Source organism: Chamaea fasciata, unplaced genomic scaffold, assembly GCF_029207755.1.
Source record: "Chamaea fasciata isolate MVZ Bird 193981 ecotype frontalis unplaced genomic scaffold, bChaFas1.0.hap1 SCAF_3, whole genome shotgun sequence".
Lineage (NCBI taxonomy): Eukaryota > Metazoa > Chordata > Aves > Passeriformes > Sylviidae > Chamaea > Chamaea fasciata.
The window spans coordinates 68,086,391-68,106,225 of NW_027094088.1; the positions used below are offsets into that span (position 1 = coordinate 68,086,391).

The following is a 19,835-nucleotide window of genomic DNA, read 5'->3' on the forward strand; positions in this document are numbered from 1 at the left end:
TTTTTTTGTTTTTCAGAGCCAATGAGTATCCATACTTCTCAGAGACAAAGCAGGGTACAATCTTTTCTAGAAATCAGTCTGTTTTTATATAGTCATCTGAAAGTGATTGTGAAGCCTTCTTTCAGAAAGTCAGCGTAATTGTATGCAAGTCTGCCATTGAGGAGTAACGGACAAAATGCCTGAGAGAGATGTACTGACAATGTGATTTTGATAAAGCAACTCATATAGTCAGGGTCTCTAGTTGTCATGATTATAAATGTAATGTGATTCACAAGAGTTTGGTTTCTTACTTGGATGGGAAGGCTTTCAGGAAAGTACTATTAAAATTTTTAATGCCTTAGGTTATTTTTTTACAGGAAAACTGGAATAAAATTGCTTTTCTTCTATTTCAGACAATCCTTTGAATAATGAAAGTTCTCGAACTCACTCCTCCGTCATTGCAACAAGCAAAATGTCTGTAAAGACCTCAATCTTTCACAAAGATGCTGCTACACTAGAACCCCCATCTTCTGCTAAAATTACTTTTCAGTGTAAACACACAAGTGCCCTTTCTAACCATGTTTTGAATAATGAAGATTTTGTAGAAGACCTCTCACAACCAAACACAGAAACAAGACCTGAACTTTCAGTCCATTCTCTTACGAAAGAAAGCACTTACTCAGCAAAGTACCCAACTCCATTCAGCAATAGTACCCATGCAGAAAACTCTCACAAAGAAAGTAACAAGAAAGATACTCTCCCAGTTCCTTCATGTGGAAATAATTTTTTTGACTATGAAGATGATATTTCATCAGTGAACAGACCAATACCTAGCAGGAAGTACATTAGCATTAGAAAGGCTGAAAAGGATGTCTCTTTTATGCAAGTGGGCCGCCATATTGGTGACAACATGTTGAATAAAAACTTGTATAACTTTTCTGATATGAGCCACTCCAAAGGTAAAATGTCCTCTGAAGTAAATGAAAAATCCAGCAGTGCAAGTATAAATAGTTTTTTTCCAGCAACAGCTACAGAAAATTGTGAATTGGTATCTTGTTCAGGAGGCAGTCGAACTGTGGTACATTCACTTGAAAATAACACTGATGAAGGTGGCCTTAATAAGCTTAAAATTAGGTATGAAGAATTTCAGGAGCACAAGGCAGAAAAGCCAAGCCTCAGTCAACAAGCAGCACATTATATGTTCTTTCCTAGTGTTGTTCTTTCTAATTGTCTCAGTCGACCACAGAAGTTAGCTCCCGTGACATATAAGTTACAGCAGGGCAATAAACAGTCCAGATTGAAACTGAATAAAAAGAAGCATAGTTTTATCAATCGTCAGGAGCCTGCCAATGTAAATGATGTTGCATCAGTGAAGGAAGGCTGCTATACACAAGGTAATGCTTGTAGTCACATTCCTGATAAGGACAGTGCTTTACCTAGTGACTTAGTTCAAGTTCCTCTTGAGGCTTTTGAAAACAAAATGCCTACAAGTACTGCTCATTACACTGACTGCCAGTTTGCAGATGGATCTCTTGAAACTGAGCAGTCATTTGGACTGTGTGGGAATAAATACACTCTCCGAACGAAACGGAAGGTAAATTATGAGACTGAAGACAGTGAATCGAGCTTTGTCGCACACAACTCAAAAATTAATCTACCTCAACCGATAGAAAGTGTTGAAAGTTTGGATGGGTCTCAGAAGTCTCGAAAGCGTAGAAAACTTTCTAAAAAATTGCCACCTGTTATTATTAAATATATTATCATCAATAGATTTAGAGGGAGAAAAAATATGCTTGTTAAATTGGGGAAAGTAGATTCTAGTGAGGAAAGAGTAGTACTCACAGAGGAAAAGATGAATTTATATAAAAAGCTTGCACCTTTAAAGGACTTTTGGCCAAAAGTTCCTGACTCTCCTGCAACCAAATATCCTATTTATCCACTGACACCAAAGAAAAGTCACAAAAGGAAAACAAAACATAAGTCAACCAAGAAGAAAGCTGGAAAACCACAAAAAACAGGTAGTACAAATATTAAAAGAACTTTATCTTTCAGAAAAAGGACTCATACAATTCTTTCTCCTCCTTCGCCCTCCTACAGTGCTGAAGCTGAAGACTGTGACTATAACTATAGTGATGTTATGTCTAAGTTAGGTTTTCTTTCTGAGAGAAGCACAAGCCCAGTAAACACATCTCCACCTCGCTGCTGGTCTCCCACTGATCCAAAAGCGGAAGAAATTTTGGCCAACCTAGACAGAGAAGCTTTATTTAGTAGGGGGCCCAATATCTACAACAGCAAGACTGTTAATAGTAGTGTAGGAAAAACAAGTCGAGCAAAAACTCAGGTTAAGAAATGTAAAAAGAAATTTGCTAGCCCCACTGTGTCTACCAAGAAAAAGAAAAAGATTAATCAGGCCGATAAAACACCAGATGATGGAAAGAAGAAACCTAGAACAAAACAAAAAATGGCTGAAAAACCATCCTCAAGAAAATGCGTTGTGTTTAAAGATGAGAAAGGAAATGGTCACTCTACTTCAGAAGTCAAGTTTGTGCTGAAACATCAAGATCCTCGTGAGATTTCTTACAACTCTGTTTGCTCTCAGCCACTTCACAACCTCAAAGACAGTCCTCTTCCTGGGTATTCAGCTGGATATCTGCTGTCAGCACAGCTCCATTCAGCTGATGCACAAGGTAATTCATCGGGCTGTTTTCACTCAGTGATGGAAATTGATAAGCCTGTAGATGCACAGTGTTTGCCTGCTCCGCGGGAAGACCATTCATCTTTCACATCTACTCCCGTGGCCTCTGGAAGGGAAGTACCAAAAATGAGCTCTCAAAGGTCCAGGACTCAGAGTGCTATATTTAGAATGAAGGATTCTGCTCTCGTTCAAAACATATTTGATCCATCTAATCACTCAACTCACATAACACATAATGCGCATGTCTTCAAAGATAAGACTTCTCCAAAAGCAGAAGAGATAAAAAATTTGCAAATCAGATATTTGCCACCAGCTGGGAAATTAAATGAAACTCGTGACTCTCTGGACACAGCAAAGATGGATCAATTACATACCACTAACTATTTGCATTGTAAAGACAATAATCAACAGCAGATTTTTTGTTTACCAGAGGCATCCAAGCATTCTGATCCTTGTTCTTCTATTCTTAAGCCATCTGAGGAAAATCCTGGGGCACTTCAATTGCCTAAAAACTGTTTTGTAACATCTTTGAAGAGTCCAGTCAAACAGTTAAATTGTGATCAAAAACAGAGAGGATTTATTTTGGATATGTCACATTTTAAACCAGAAACCACAAAACAAAGGCCTCTGTCAGAAACAACCGTGCAACCAAAGCCCTTCTCCCAGTATAAAAACAGGAATATAGTGGCTCCATCAGCATTTGGTGAAGGACAGTCTGGTCTGGCTGTTTTGAAAGAGTTGCTCCAGAAGAGGCAGCAGAAAGCTCAGAATGCCAGTATTGCACAGGAGCCACTGCCAGACAAAGCACAGCTGAGCAAGGGCACACCATGCCCTCTTGAGCAGAATAAAGCCATCAAAAGGTCACGGTCAGTCACATCATCAAGAAAATCTCGTGCTCCGAGGAGCACAAAACCTAGAGAAAAAACAGCAAAACTTCCAAAAATGGAGTCTTCTAGCCAGCCAATTACTAGCCGCATTGATCATTCTGTGTCTGATGACAGCCCCATTTTTTTTTCAGACCCTGGTTTTGAAAGCTGTTACTCACTTGAAGACAGCTTATCTCCAGACCACAATTACAACTTTGATATTAATACTATAGGGCAAAGTGGATTTTGCAGTTTTTATTCTGCAAGCCAGTTTGTCCCAGCAGATCAGAATTTGCCCCAGAAATTCTTGAGTGATGCAGTTCAGGATCTTGGTTCTGGACAAACAACAGAAAGTGACTTTCTATGTCATAATGACCAAAAACCTGAAGAAGAAAAGCAGCATTCTTCAAGCACAAATAAATGGATACGGTCTGGTTCCCTGAGCCCTGAACTTTTTGAGAAGACCTCACTAGATAATAGTGAGAACCACTGCCATAGTCAATGGAGGAAAACCATTCATTCTTCAACGTCTAGATCTAGTTTTATTGATACCTCTTGTACACAAGAGACTGAAGTCTGTTTAAATGAAAAATTCAAATTGAATAGAAATACACTTAATAAAGAGAGATTTCTTAATCTTTCTCAGCCAACCTGCTCAGACTGGATTCAAAGCCACATTAGAAAAGAAACCACTTTTGAACCCTGTCAACCACTTGATTCAGTTAATACCTCTTTTACATCCTTATTGTCATCACCTGATGGTGAACTTATAGATGCAGCTTCTGAGGATTTAGAATTACACGTTTCAAGAAACAATGAAGCATTAACTCCAACTCCAGATAGTTCACCAAGATCAACCAGTTCTCCCTCACAATCAAAGAATGGAAGCTTTACACCTCGTACTGCTCACATTCTTAAGCCTCTCATGTCCCCACCCAGTCGTGAAGAAATCATGGCAACCTTGCTTGATCATGATCTCGCAGAAACAGTTTATCAGGAGCCATTTTGCAGCAATCCTTCAGATGCTCCAGAAAAGCCAAGGTACTGTGTTAAATGCATTTCAGTCTACATGTGATTGTGATTGTATTTAATTTATTCCTGTAAACAATTTTATGCTGTTATGTGGCACAGATACATGAAAGATCCCATCTGATATACGTCCATTTGAAGTTGAAAATTACTCTGCTTCCAGTCCAAATACCCATTTTCTTTTGTGGTACTTCAGGGTTTTTTATTGCGTATTGTTGCAGTAAGTGGGAATGTGCCTTCATGGTTAGTAAAATAAAAATTCTGCCCATGAGAATTGCATAGTGAGATACTAATTAGTAGTACTCTGCTTTTCTGTCATGTGGAGGACTGTCTGCAGTGTGGTGTAGAGTAAAATAGTAATTCAAACTACTTTTCTTAACAGAGAGATTGGAGGACGGCTTCTCACAGTGGAAACCAGACTTCCGAATGACCTTCTCGAGTTTGAGGGGGACTTCTCTTTAGAAGGTCTGCGACTCTGGAAGACTGCATTTTCAGCAATGACAGAAAGTCCTAGACCAGGATCTCCTCCTCATTATGGTCACTCTACTGTTAATAAAGGAGAAAGTAATAGCCATAAAACTAGTGAAGACAAAAAAATAGTCATAATGCCATGCAAGTGTGCTCCAAGCCAACAGCAAGTTCAGATATGGCTTCATGCCAAAGAAGAATATGAACATTTCAAGAAATTGCCTAAGAATCATTCTGCTGAGCTGGCAAAGGCAGATGAGAATTTCAGCTCTGCAGTATTGTCTGAAGGGAAATCTATAGAAGTAATAAAAGTAGCTAAAGATTTGAATTTGTCTAGCCTGGAAGACGAAAGACCTATTGTGCCTACAAAGAATTCTCCTGCCTTTGTGGCAGAAAATACAAAACCACAAACCAAGGAAACCTGTGATAAGTCTATAAGCACTATAGGAACTTCTGTAAATACTAAAAATGATATAAACTCTAATAAAACTTCATGTGAAAGCAAGGCACACACTCCTTCAGCTGTAGAACATGATAAGGAGGAAGAAGAGGAAGATTATTATGTCAGTTACAGTTCACCAGATTCTCCAGTGCTTCCTCCTTGGCAGCAGGTGGCATCTCCAGATCCTAAACAGTCCAGTTTTGAAGACACAGAGTGGAAAAATCAGGATATTGTTTTGTCTTCTGTGGAAGGAAATTATGTTGGAAGTGCACAAAATTCTCCATGCAGCCAAGAGGACATTAGGATATCAGTTGACACATCCCCATTTTCAGTTAATGAAGATCCTGGAAATTCTGAATCCATTTGTCTACATAGTACACCCATTGTGCACAGAAAAAGCCAAGATGGAATACCTGAAGTTCTTGGTTTTACTCCTTTATCTGCAGGTAAATCCATTAAGTGATTCTAATAATAACGCACACAAATCTGAATATATTTCTTTTGACATAATACGAAAAATATTATATAAAATTTATATAAAAATATATTTAAAACTAGTTTTTGAAAGGAAAAGTTCTGTGGATTATTATCAAAGTAACTATTGAATTACTGAAAACGTCCAGAAGCAGAACATCCATTTGCTTCCTAATAGTCTCCAGTATCTGAACTCTGAAGCGCTGGTTAAAAGCTTAATTTAAATTGCTTATTTGGGGGATTTTTTAATCTTACTGACTATATTGCTTGTGTTTTTCCAAAAATAATCTCAGTGTAGAGTGTGAATAATATTGCAGTGTTCAAGATGATAATGATGTGAGGCTTTGTAACTTATTTATGTTCCTAAATGTCCATAAATACCAAATTAGTAGTTGTGCTTTGGATTTGACAAAGGATAAAGCTGGGTTTTGCTTATATGTGTAATATTTGTTTGTAACGTTAATGAAATGCCTCTGTTATTTCTTGCATGTTGTTTAATGCCTTGACAATACTATTGTGGCTAAGTAGTCTTTCACTGATCTGTTTACAGAACCAAAAGCTCAGAAACTGAGCCACAAGAGGGGAAGTAATACTGATGGTCTTCGAAGAGTACTTCTAACCACACAAATGAAGGTAAATTGTTATTTTCTGTACAGATGTATTTTTTAATGCAGCATATACTCATTTCCATTCTTTATTCTTTGTTGTTTTTATCTTTTGCTGGTAAGGTCTTGAAAATATATTTAAAATGGTAGGCTACAATTGTAGAATCAGAGCACACTCAAAGTTAGGAAGAAATTTATAAGTTTAATTTGAGGGAAGCGGGTGTAAGTTGGAGATTGAGGGTGCAGCTCTAGGGTAGTGAAAAACTAAGGAAACACTAAAGAGATACCAGGTGAAGATGTTTTGCTCTTTGCATTACAACACCCTTTTTAAGTTCTAGTGTGATTTCCCTTTTTCATATATGTATACCCAGACCTGTGTATATTTATGTGTCTCTATGTGCATTAGTTTTCAGACAATGTTCTAAGCATTTTCTGTAAACAAGGAAGGCAGTTTGTGGTGTGCCAACAGAGGAGGAAGAGGTTGGACTTGTTTTACTTAAATAAGAGTGTTTCTGCTCTCCATGTTGGAATAGAATGACGGGCTGGGTTTATTACTGGAGTGACCCAGTAGTTTTTTCTTCTCAGTACACTGGTATTCACCCGTTTCAAGGAGGTACTTAATGTACCTTTAATTCAGTGCCTTTAAAAGTGATGACTGAAACAGGTTTTGGACAATTTGTTGCTCAAGAGAGACCAGAGAATTGCTGGTTTCCATATCCTCAGACTTCCAAGGAAGCCAGTATACGTGAGACTGGGTTTGTTTTTTGGGGGTTTTTTAGTTGTTTGGGAGGTTTTTTAAAATATTTCAAACTGCCTCGTGCTTTGCTATGATTTAAAATTATTCCTAAAAGGCAGAAAGATACAACTATTGTTTGCTTGTTGAAAAATGAGATGAGGAAATAAAAGGCTGGGATCTTTTTAGTAATTTGCAGTGTAGCATTTGAATTTTCATTGATAAATTTGTATTTAATATTGCATATTGTTTAGTATTACATATGAATTTAGCAACCTGTGTTTTCTCACTATCCTGTGCTTTTTTCTTGCCCCCTGCCTCATTAGAATCAATTTGCTGCCCTCGGTGCTCCAAAGAAAGAGACTTCCCAGATTGAAGGACCATCTTTAAATAATACTTACGGTTTTAAAGTCAGTGTGGAAAACCTGCAGGAAGCAAAATCTTTACATGAGGTAACTTAACTGTTACATGTCAGTTTATAAAATTATAATTTATCGGGCCAGCTTTATACTGGCAGAAATAAAAAATCTTTTTCTCCTGGTTCCCTGCATGACTTAAAAATTAATCAGTGTGTGATGTCTGCAGCTTATAGTTGGTCTCCCAGTTTCAGCTTGATGTCCAATTCCTCTAACAGTATGAAAATATACTTTGCAGTATTTTGGTTGGGAAGATGGTAGACCTGTCTTTAAAAATAAGAATAAGGGGAAAATCAGATGGAAGAAATAGTAAGTTTTGTATAAAAACATTACTTGAAAAACTAGTTGACCATAATTTTCATGGAGTTTCCCTAAGAAATAAAGCATCTGGCAGCAATCAGTAAGGCCCTCCTGGTATTTCTATTTGTTACCTTCTGAACCTGTTGGGCAGTTTCTGCCACATTTAACAAAAGGGTGCCTATCTCAAAGGTCTCTATATATTTAATGTAGGTGAGTGGTTGGTGTGGGGAGAGGAATCGAAGTGCTGGAGAAAGGGAAGGAATGTAAATACAGTACTGCTGTGCTTGGCTGCTGACAGGGCAAGCAGTCTGTGTATATGTGATTCTAGACATCTCCACACCTGGAATTAGCTGTTGGCCAGTTTATAGAGAAGATGGGGAGATAGCACTGAGTAAAGGACATAGGAGAAGCCACAAGAAACCAGTGATCTTGGGGGGAAATGGAGATGGAGCTTTGATAGTAAAATTTCACTCAGTGATGTTTGTAGTGATTTAGCACACAAATCTAGAGGAAATCAGGCTGTCACTAGGGCATCCAACGTACACAGAAATACTTCTAATTTTTCCCTCATAATCTGTCCACATTAATCCACAATATGAGCAATATTGTGCAAGACAACAGAGCAGCAACATAGTGTTGAAACAGTATTAAATAATACTGTCTTTACTGCAGAGTCAAAACTTGACAGTATATAGGGATTAGGATTTTCTTAATGTAAACCATTCTGCAAAAAGTTCTGGCAGTATGATGTGGAAGTTCATTAATGCAACTGAAGGCAAAGTTAGGTATTCTCCCTAACTTCCTGTAAGACTTTAGTCTTTATGCTTGTCTTGGGTGAGGGAGGGAAGGGAGAAGAAGGACCAAGAGTGATTCTTTGTTCTTGATCAGTTCAGAAATGAGATTCAGCTCAATATACGAAACTGTTTGAAAACACTACAGGATTTTACAGTTGTTGAAGTTGAACATTATCTGGTTTTTTGTCTTATTTTCTGCTTTTTGCAGAAGAATACAGTACTCAGAAACGTACACTGAATTTCCATAACTGAGTATAAAAGTGTTTAATGATTAATCTTAGCTTTTCCTAAGATGGTGCTATTTGCAAAAAAGTGAGATTCAAAGATGCATGTTTAACCACTGCTGTTAATTTTCAGATGGAACCTTGTAGTTGCAATGTAATACCACTATATAAATGTCTGCACTGTCCTCATTTGCACTGATAGTCTTCTATTAATCTTTTTTAAGAAACCTGCAGAACAAACTAACATATGTCTTTATTTGTTGCTAGGTCCAACACCTTACCCTTATCAGTATGGAGTTACATGCTCGAACAAGACGAGATTTGGAACCAGACCCAGAGTTTGATCCGATCTGTGCTTTATTCTATTGCATCTCATCAGACTCAGCCCTGCCAAATACTGATAAAAAAGAAATCACTGGTGCTATAGTGATTGATAGAGGCAGAACACTCTCGAGCCAAGGTTCCTATTTCTTTTTTTCTTAATATATTTTACAAAAATGCTATTTCATAGTAACAAACAGTAGCAAGCAAAATGTAATAGAGTATCTGTCTTACTATGTATCTCATTTAATTTTGTCTTTGTTGAATGGCCATATTAAAGATGGAGTTTTCCTGCTTATATCTTCCAAAGAACTATTGCATGGGCTGTAAACCACAAATAACATTTGCGTGTGCAAAATATCCTCATTTGCATCCTTGTGGACAAGCTCCTGCAGTGTTCTAAAAGTGTAAAGAGGAAAACCTGCCTTTAGTTTCCTACTCAAGTTGCTGGATAGCTGCAAGTAGAAAATGTTAAAAGCAAGACAGTATGTTTTATATTTTACTTAAGGGTTATTTTTGTGGTTTTATCTGATCCTTTTAGGATCTAAACAGGGGCCCTTATTCTATTGTACCTTTTTGGCTTTGTTTAGACCAGTGATACTCAACCTGTGGCTCTAGAGCCGGATGTGGCTCTTCATGGCCCTACAGGCGGCTCTCGCAATGTAGGCATCTGATCGGCGCTCCACTCTATCAGGCAGCGCGGGGAGCACTGAGCAAATGGACCAGCAGTGTGGGAGTCGCTGAAGTTCCCCCTCCCATAGGGGGAAAGAAAAGGAGCTGCTGGGATCCCCCCACAGGTAAGAGTAGAGATCACCTCCCACCCAGCAGCTGTGGGGCAGAATGGGGAAAAACTTGCCCTTTTGCCCCTTGCACCCCTCCACCCCACTCCTTCCTAGCAGCCAAAGGGATTGAAGACAGAATGCTGCTGGGAGAGAGGATGCTGATGTGTCATGTCGTGATGTATCAATGTGTGGTGGCATTAAGGCAGCATCATCACACATTGAAGTGTCATGATGGAAAAAACAAAATCACACTGTTGATACTTGATTTCATGGTGCTCTACAACTCCATTTTATTAAGAAGTGGCTCTCCAGCTGTTAAAGGTTGAGTACCACTGGTTTAGGCTAGTAAAAAAAAAACAACAAACCCAACAAAAAAAAACCCCTCAAACCAAAAAACATCCCCAAAGTAGTCCTCTTTCTTTCAGGGTTTCTTTGGCATTGTGAATATGTATCAAACCACAAAATACTGTCTAAAATTTTATGTGTGGACAAAAACCTACCAAAAATAAATTTAGCAATAAGGCAACAGCTTCTTCTTTTACCAGTTTATTTTTCAAAGTATTGTAGATATTATATCATGTTAAGCTTAGTTCTTATTATTCTTAGTGAATTTTATTCTGGTATTATATGCTTGTTACTATCTCTAAAAAATTTATTTCCGTTACCTTACTAAGTGAGATTTTTCTACAGTATAGCCACTATGGCTCCCTAGGTGTGTGCCACTGATAATTTATCAAGAAAAAGCTTTCTGTAAAAGGTCCAGTGATACTTAGAACAAAACAAAGGTTCTGATCTGGTTTTGTTAGTGAAATAAAATGATGTGTTTAAATGTTATTGTGACATTTGTTGCTTTAATTGATGTGTGCTGTCAATACTTTCTTGGTTAGAACTTTCTGAGTTCCCTGTGGAGTGACTTGACATTGAGATAAATTTTTTTTCCCCTTTTGTGTTATTACTGCTTTGTAAGTCACAGTACTCATTTCAACATTTATTTCTGAAAGCACTCTTTTCTTAATTCTTAAGATCTTAAGAATGTGTCAAAGTAGAATGGCCTTTAAGAACTCCAGTTCCTAAAATCTACAACATCATTGTAACAGAGATCATACTATCTGTTGTATAGAGAAAACAGAGTATGTGCTGTGCATTATTCATTTAAAGAGGATTTTTTTTTAATATGGAAGGCAAATGCTGAGTGCCTGAATGCATACAAATTTAAATATTAGTCAGACATTATCAATGCAGACACTGTTAATGTTCATCAAGTGAGCAGTTGTTCATGTTTTTCCATTTCTGTCAGTAACTTAGGAGTGTGCTGAAAAAAAGATCTATACTGTTACATAGCATTTTCGTTCTGTAAGGCATTTTGCAAAGCACTACTCTAAGATACCAATTAAAATTATATTTTGCATAAAAACAGTGTGTGAGCTGTCATATAGTCATTTAATATTCTTATTAAAAGTAATTTTCTAGTAGCTGGACTCTTGTGCATGTAAAATAATGAAATTTCTCTTGAATTAAGTTTGTTTGTATCGGTGAATCTGTGCAAGATTACCACTATAGCAGAATTTTACAAAAATTCTCCACCCAAGAGGAACAAAATAAGTCCATGGAAATAATTGTGATAATTATTAAAGATAAAAATAAGTTGTGTTCCATACTTTTTTCAGTTGTATGTTTTATTCTAAAGCAGTATTGTTGCCTGAAGTAATGAAATTCCTTCTAAATTGTAACAGGTTTTTTTACTTCTATTTTCTAGGGAGCAGAGACCAAGCCCCCTTGCTTACAAGATCTGGAGTTACAGGACTAGAAGTCAGTTACGCTACTGATGAAAGAACTCTTTTCCAGGAAGTAGTGAATATTGTAAAAAGGTAGCATATCTGTACGTTCTGCTTTTATTTTTCAGGCTTGGAACAGCAGATTTAGTTCCTTCAACCCTTGCCAGTCTTTCAAATGCTGATTTTTTTTGTTATTGTTTCCCTCAAAGGCTTATTTCTAGAGTGGACAAGCATGGTGGTCTTTCAAATAAAAATACTTTTTGCTTTTCCTTTTCTCTGACAGCAAGAACATTCAGATCCTCTTAAGCAGCTGAGTTACAGTCTTGAAATTTACCAGCCATATAAGTAATCATTTTTAACATCCAACTTCCTTGTTGACCCTAGAGTTCATTACACATCTCTCTCTGAAACTCTCAGAATAATAGATATTAAGAGTGCTGAGAGCTACAGACGATCCCTCAGACAGGAAGAGTTTTCTAGGAACTCAGAGGCAAGACAGAAAAAAACCTTCACGGTACTGAAATGGCTGCAGTTTAAAATATGGGTTTGTTGAAAAATCAGTTTCCTTCATTATTTTTGTCTTCTCTGAATGGAAATCCCCTGCTCCATCAAACTTGAAAAACTGCTGGTTTTCCCCATCTCCACCAAGGCTGAGAAGCCTGTTAGGGAGCCCTCTCGCCTGGTGCGTAGGTGGAACCACAGACGTCTCTCCAGACCCTACTGAGAGGTGCAAAGCTGTGAAATTTCAAGGAAAATAAACAGATTTAAAGTCTGAGTCACCCTGCTGGAATAGAGGCACAGGAAAAAAAAAAAAAAAAAACAAAACCTAGGCAGAGTACATGTGCAATTCTTTCTCTCTCCAACCAGAAAACCTCTGATGAGAAAGACTTTCACCAACCCCTGAAGCCAGAATACTAAAAGAGTTGCTGAATGCAACCAGCACAGGGTGGGTCCTGACAGAGCAGCAGATCCCTGTTCAGAGAAGACAAAATTCAGGTAAGGAATATAATACTATTTTTCTCTTTCTTGGAAATCTAGTGCTCCATCAAACTTAGAAAAATTACTCAGAATGAGAAACTGCCAATAAATGAAGAATTCTTCACCAGTTGTGTGGAGGTTTAAAAAGTGACAGGACAGAAAGAATACAGTAGAGAGAACTCAGCAGTTAAAATAAATGTTTATCACTGGAGAACAGAAGTCTTCTATATCTGTACATACTGAAGGCTTTACAGAGCGAAAAAAATAATGCAATTTTGGCGTACTTCAAGATGGAATGTACCAGGTTGCTGACTGAGAAATCTCTGCTTATGAGATCTTCTCTAGCATGTGCTAGCATATCTTTTTGATGCAGCAATTTCATCCACAAAGATTGAGTTAGTTGACTTGTATTCCTGGAAGATAAAAGGTTTGATCTATTAATGGAGAGGCAGACTACTGTCATCATCTTAGTCTACTTCCTTCCCAAGCACCTCAGCTCTCAGACTTCTGATGGACTCAAAAAATATGGGTTTTGAAATTTGGACCACATCTACAGTTTACTGCTCTTTTTCCTCCTTTATTTTCTGTAGCCTGGGAAGAAAAAAAAAGAGAGAGGGAAATTTTGTTGAAGTAAATGTTTTGTATTTCTTAAGCACAAAACAAATGTCTAGGCCCAGAGCAGCTTTAACTGAAGGAGGAAGTGTAATAAAACTATGTAATTAAGAAGTAGCGGACTGCAAAAACTTCCTCAATGAAAAATGAACAAGCAAGCAGCTTTAATAAAAATTAGTAATTATTTTTTAAACAATCTTGTATTTATCTTTTTAGTGTTCTTTTGTTCCAGCACAAGCTAGGTACTTTGGCTGTTCTGGTAGATGCGCTTAATAGCAGGTCTGATAGATTAGAGAAAGAAAACTATCAGGCCATATTCAAGAAACATTACTGCTTGGATTTCATGGAGCAACACTCAAAATCACCCTAATTTCCAAGCTGAGAAATGTATCAGTATCTTATATTCTGATACATGCTTTAGGCTGGACAACAATAGGCTCTTGTGACTGACCAGCACGCCCAGAATGACTGCAGCCTGCTTTTGGTTCATGTTCATGGCCTTCCTGTTGGAGGGAAGAGTGGAAGACTGAAATTCCAGATTCCTGGCATAATGAATGACAAACTGTCTATTCACTCTTGATTGTCAGTATCAGGAAAAGACTTTATCAACTTGTTGCAGCACTAAACAGAGAGGATCTCAGCTGCAGGAGGAATTGTCTTATGCAATCCAGTTTAAGAATTCTTGTTCTTATTTCTAGTCATTCTCTTAGTAGTTGGCCTAATTCTTCCTCTTATTCCATATATGTGAAATTGTGGAACATACTTACTTGTTTCAAATTTCAGCCTTCTACTTCTTTGTTTAGGCCTTTTGTTTTCTTTCCATCCTGGCTATTGAAAATAGTGGTTGATTCTATAACTTCTTCTCAATACATGTAAACTCTGGAAAAGCCCAGTAAAGAATTCTTGGTCACTGTTTCCAGCATACAGATGAAGGAAAGGTTATTCCTGGAAATTTTGTAACTCCTGCAATACTCATAGCTCATCATTGTCTTTGATTAGGTTTTTTTGTCCCTGGAGAGTGTTTCCCAAACTTTTTGTACTAGAGCTAAAGTTATTCTGTGTTCACTGAAGATGAGTATTGCTCCAGAAAGTTCTCTGGAATTGATGAGCTGAAGTTGGATTCAGTTAATGCCTTCAGTTAATGACTGTGAGGTTGTTTAGGCTGTGCTAGATCTGAATGACCACAGTACGCTTAATACCTTGGCACCTGTGAAATAAATACCAGGTTAAATGTTCTATGGATTAATAGATGTTGTCTCTGATTAACTCAGAGCCCTTGGCAAACAGAAATAAGTCATCTTGTGTTCTAGTAGACCAGAAGAAGACCTGGTTGTTTCTCTGGAAATATGATCTGTGATTTCATCTATACTGAAAATTCACGGATTTCTCCAAATATTGAGGAGAATAAGCACCTCTGTTTCTAGGAGACTATTACTGAGAGTGACTAACCTGTGAAGTGGAAGTACTTACAAGTGTGAGTACCAAAGTCTATGCAGAGACAACTTTAATTTTAAAAGGTATTGGAATACTGAGGTTGAGGATTGAGAGTCAGGAAATAGACACAACGGAAGAGCCACAAATATGAGTTTGGCGGAGGGAAGGAAGAACAAACAGCACAGATTTGTGAAGAAGAAAATCATAATTAGATTGGGTTTTGGTGCCCTGACAACTGTCTTAGGCTTTGAGAGGGAGCTGCACCTGCATAGGTCCAAAATTCCTGTCTTTGGTAAGCTGCCCTCTGGCTGTAAACCGAAAAAAAAAAGGGCTTCAGCTCAAAACTGGCATAAAGCAGCTGAGAGACGACATCCTTCTAATCCTGTGCAGCCACTGTGGATGTCCTGGAAGCAGAGAGATCCAAGTTTTAGGCTCTCTGGAACTGAGAACTCTGTCGGAGGGGATTTTTTTTTTCCTTGAAATGGAGCCCGGACATGTATTGCTGTCCTAAAGCATTCTGTTGTACTGCCTAAAGTGCTTTCTTGAATAAATCTTCTGCTGACCATAAGGTGTCAGCTGCACTGAGATGGGAGAAAAAAAATGGAAGAACCTTTCTGCTCGAGAAAGTAGGAGAGCCATCTCTCTGAACCTAAAGGCAGGGAAAAGAGCAAACACAAATCTGATTGAGGAGGAGAAGGGAGGAATAGGTGGGAGGGAATGCTACAAGAATGTTTCCATGAGGATTTAAAACATAGAAGAACTAGAGATGTGCAAGCCTGATGGAGCAGTGGATTCCCATGAAAGAGAAATTAAATGTCTGGGCCTCTCCTTCACTTTTAAGGCAAATTGTTCCATTTCTCATTAAGTGCAGATGCTACCAGATAGCAAAAAAGGACTGTTCCTGCAGGTGTGAGAGGAGCAAAATCTGGGGAATTCATATGGGAATGCAAAGTCCCCATCTCTCTGACACACAGAGGATGTGAAAACAGGGTGGGCTTGAAAAAAAGAGTAGTAGATTCATTGCTACTTGAGACTTACCAGACGCCCACAGCTCCTTGTCTCCATTGAAGTAGTTTTTGATAAAATTACATGAACAGAGTGTAATGGAAGATTTTACATAAACATTTTGGGGATAATATTTGTGTATTAATTAACTGTTACCGCTTAATGCTTAAATTTTTTTTATAATGTTTTTCTTGTAAGGTATAATGCTAATGAATTTTTTTTGTTTGGATACAGTGCATTATATTTCTTCTTCTGTAAATGCTCTAGCAACGTTTTCTTCTTAAAATAGAGATGTGCTAATCTAACCTTCTTTTTCCAGGCCAGCATCATCTTCATCAGTGACATTTTCCTGTAGAAATCTGTATTTAATATCCTGTATCAACTTTATGGATTTTTATTGTCTAAAGCAAACTGGAAACGTGTTTTCAGAGATTTCAGTTGTGTTTGAGTCACCAAGCATTCTGTTGCTATGTACAGTTACTGCTTTTGTGTCTGTATCATAGGTCTGGCATAATTTCTCCCTCCCCACCCCCTCTCTTTCTCTTAATCATAGCTGGAAGAAAAATAGCAGTCAGGAAAAGCAGACACATAATAGAAGGGAAAGTATAACTGGGAGCTTTAGTGTTCATTCACGAAATTGTCAAATGAGAAAGAGGAAGAGATGTCATAGCAGCATATTTAACTTAGCTGGAAAGGAAAATAATCACATTTCTTCTCTCTGCAGCCTGTATGAGTTGAATGTTAATGCTGTTGTGTTTAAATCCTGCCAGCATAAATGCTGCTTTTCATCTTTGCAGAAAGTCTGGCAACAGCATGCAAAGCAGTATCAGGGCCCATCCTTTTAACAAAAGAGCATATGTTGGCAAGCACACCTCTTATTGCTGTCGTCTTACTCCTAGCCAGCAGCTTTCAAATGTCAGTATTACAATTTACTAGTTTCTTGCAGGTGTAACAGCTGGTCTCATTTTAATTTTTTCTAATGAAATAGCTTGAACTGATGATGAAGTCCAGTTTCATAGTATACTGTAAAAACTGTGAGATGGGAGGATGAAACATATAAAACTTGTCCTCTTAGCTCACAGCCTGTTGTCTTTGTGGCACTGCATGAAAAGGAGAAAGTGAGAGAGTCACACTTCAGCTAAGCTCACATCAACTAAACTTCAGGTTTGCCTGTTTGTTTTCCTGTGTGGAATAATCTACTCTTTTAGCTCCAGACATCTCTTCTTCTCTAATAGCAAATAGAATACCACAGGAGATCTCGGCAAGTGTCACACTGGTTCATTGGTACTGCTGGTACATGAGATTGGGCCAGGAGAGGATATTTCTGCTGCATAAATTGGGATGTAGTTCATCAGCAAGCAGTATAGAAGCAAGAACAGTGTCTCTTAGTAGGTGCAGGAAATTTGATAAGTCTCTTTAAACCTGTTGAATAAGGTAGATCTTATGTAGTGCAGGACTTCAGGGTTCTAAGTGTTACTTAGAAAGGAGTTCTTCAGTTTAATGTTACTTTCTTTTTTCTTTCAGAGATAATTCTGAGATATGCTTGTGAACGCATACAGATATATACAGAATACATTAATGTGTAACTTACTGCAGTATCTCAACTACTCAGTTGCCAGTAGTAGGTTTATTAGTTTTCATGCTTTTAGAAGGATGCCACTTGGATCCAAGTTTTAAATATCGACCAACTGACGTTAAAGGTCTCTGATTACAGGGAATTTACAGTAAGATTTGATCTCTCCTTTACTAGCTACTCTACCTTGATCTTCCATTTAGATAGCATTGTCTAAGTCGTCTGACTTCAACATTTGTACTTCACTGTCAGTATCTAATTAGCTATCCTCATCACCAGAAAAGTTAAACAGGAACAGGATGTTGGTCTGCAAGAGGTGGCTACAATACAAAAAATGGTTCACTCAAAGCGGGCTTTTTGTTCAATGCTCATAGACACCAGTTTAGAAAACTTGATATGCCAAAATTAGCTGAAATTAGACACTCTCCTTAATACAGGGGTGGTGTCTAGTTGGGATGGAAAAGCAAAGTAATGTGCTGTAAAGTGATAGCCTGTAACTCGGTAATGTGCAATTACAGGCAATCCCTAATGGCAAGGCTGAGTTAAAAACTAGCACACTGCTTTTAAAAAAAATCTTTTCAATAATAAACTTTCCAATCTACATGTGGATTTACATAAAATTATGTTAAAATATGGGATACTTAAGTTAGGTACAATTTATTTATATAAAAAAGCATGTATCCGAAAACACCATAAGCTTAAAGGGCTTTTATGTCTTGTCCTATAAAAACACCCTCCCATCTGAAGCATACTAGAGAAACAGTTCTTGAGATTATATTCAGATGGATATATTTTGTTCATTAGGTTAAAAGGTAATGGGAAGATTACCTCCAGAACTGATGAAATATATTCAGTTGCAGTAGTAATATAATAACCCACTAATTTTTTTTTTAAGTAGGTAGTGAGAAAGGTATTGCCCTGCTTGGGCAAGTTAAAACCCAAAACAACTATACTTCATCAGTTGGTGAAGGAAAAATTTCATCAACTTACTGCTTCCAAACAGTTCTTGTTTCTGTTCAGAACAGGCTTATAAGAAAAAGCAAATTTCTGGCATAATAAATATTGTTTTATATGCCACTTAAGCAGTTCTTCACGATTTAGTTTCTGATTCACATTTGCTTCTATCATGGATAGATGCATAATGCTCATCTGCATAATGCCTTGTCCTGTGTAAAATCTACAAATATTTTTCATTTTGAATTATGTGACGCCAGTTTTCAAATATGATAATGAGTGACTACTTCCCTCATTTTTATTAATCAGTACCGGTTTGCAATATGCTTGGACCAGGATAGTTTAGTTACAAGAATCAATTTGAAAATATGTTAATTTTTATTTCGATTTCAAAGCTGAAATGAAGATAGTAATAATTTTGGAGCATCATTTTACAGTCATTGTATGTTGTACAGGGCAGCAAGCAGTCATAACTCTTCTTGACACTGATTCCACTGCTGGAATGAACTGCAGGATAGCTTGAGTCATTTGTCCATAAATTGTTCCAAGTTGCTTTGGGGTTGTACCATTGGTAGACTAGGTTTCCATATTGAGTAAATTTACTGCTTCCACTCCTGATGATCATTTCCGCCTCCAAAACTAAATATTCATTCTTTTGACAGGAACAGCAGATAGCAAAATATCCCCCAAATTCAAAGTGCTAGTTCTTTTACTTTCTGTAGAATGCTAGAATTCAAAAACTTACTTTAGAACCCCTGCTTTAGGCAAAAATCGTGTTAAAACCATTCCCTCACAAGTAGAAGTAGGTAATAAAGGGGATTTTTGCAACTTCTGGCAGGTGCAAAAGCCCAAATTGTAATGAAGAGTATGCCGAGTAACATCCTGAGTAACAACATTCACCTATTTTTCACAGAAGGTTAGTGTCCATGGCAGAAGTGTGGAGAAACTCTTTTTGGAGCTATTCTTAGAATAATTAGTATCTTCAAAGTGAGTTGTCATTGCCTTTTGGCTAGGACATGTAAGCAAGGAGGACACTTTCCTGATAAAATCTGAAGCTTCATTTGTAATGTCTGTGAGACAACTAACTCAGTATTCAGGGAAAAGGTGTTCTGTATTCAACAGTCAGGAAATGTTTGAATTTTTTTTATGTGTTTATGGATGCAAGGAGTACAGAGTTCCTGTTCATAATCCAAGGCCCCTGCCTACTCCTTCCATAAACTAAGGTCTACAAGCCCTACATCCTGTTGTAGGGTTGGGCATAGACTATGGTACAGAATACTCAGCTTATCACCCGTCCTCTGCCTTCTGACAGCTGCCCTAATGTGATTCAATTGTATTGAATGCTGCCTGCTGGAACTCAAAACCCTTTAGCTGCA

General features: G+C 37.6%; 1 protein-coding gene across 1 annotated transcript in view; it reads left to right on the forward strand.

Moving 5' to 3' along the window:
- Positions 1-19,835, forward strand: part of REV3L (REV3 like, DNA directed polymerase zeta catalytic subunit) — a 115,652-nt gene that overhangs the window by 70,274 nt on the left and 25,543 nt on the right. Inside the window, exons 13-18 of the mRNA XM_066179405.1 lie at positions 393-4,581; positions 4,952-5,925; positions 6,504-6,586; positions 7,618-7,743; positions 9,293-9,485; positions 11,885-11,996. Coding sequence (XP_066035502.1) covers positions 393-4,581; positions 4,952-5,925; positions 6,504-6,586; positions 7,618-7,743; positions 9,293-9,485; positions 11,885-11,996 — 5,677 coding nt within the window. The remainder of the gene's footprint in view (positions 1-392; positions 4,582-4,951; positions 5,926-6,503; positions 6,587-7,617; positions 7,744-9,292; positions 9,486-11,884; positions 11,997-19,835) is intronic.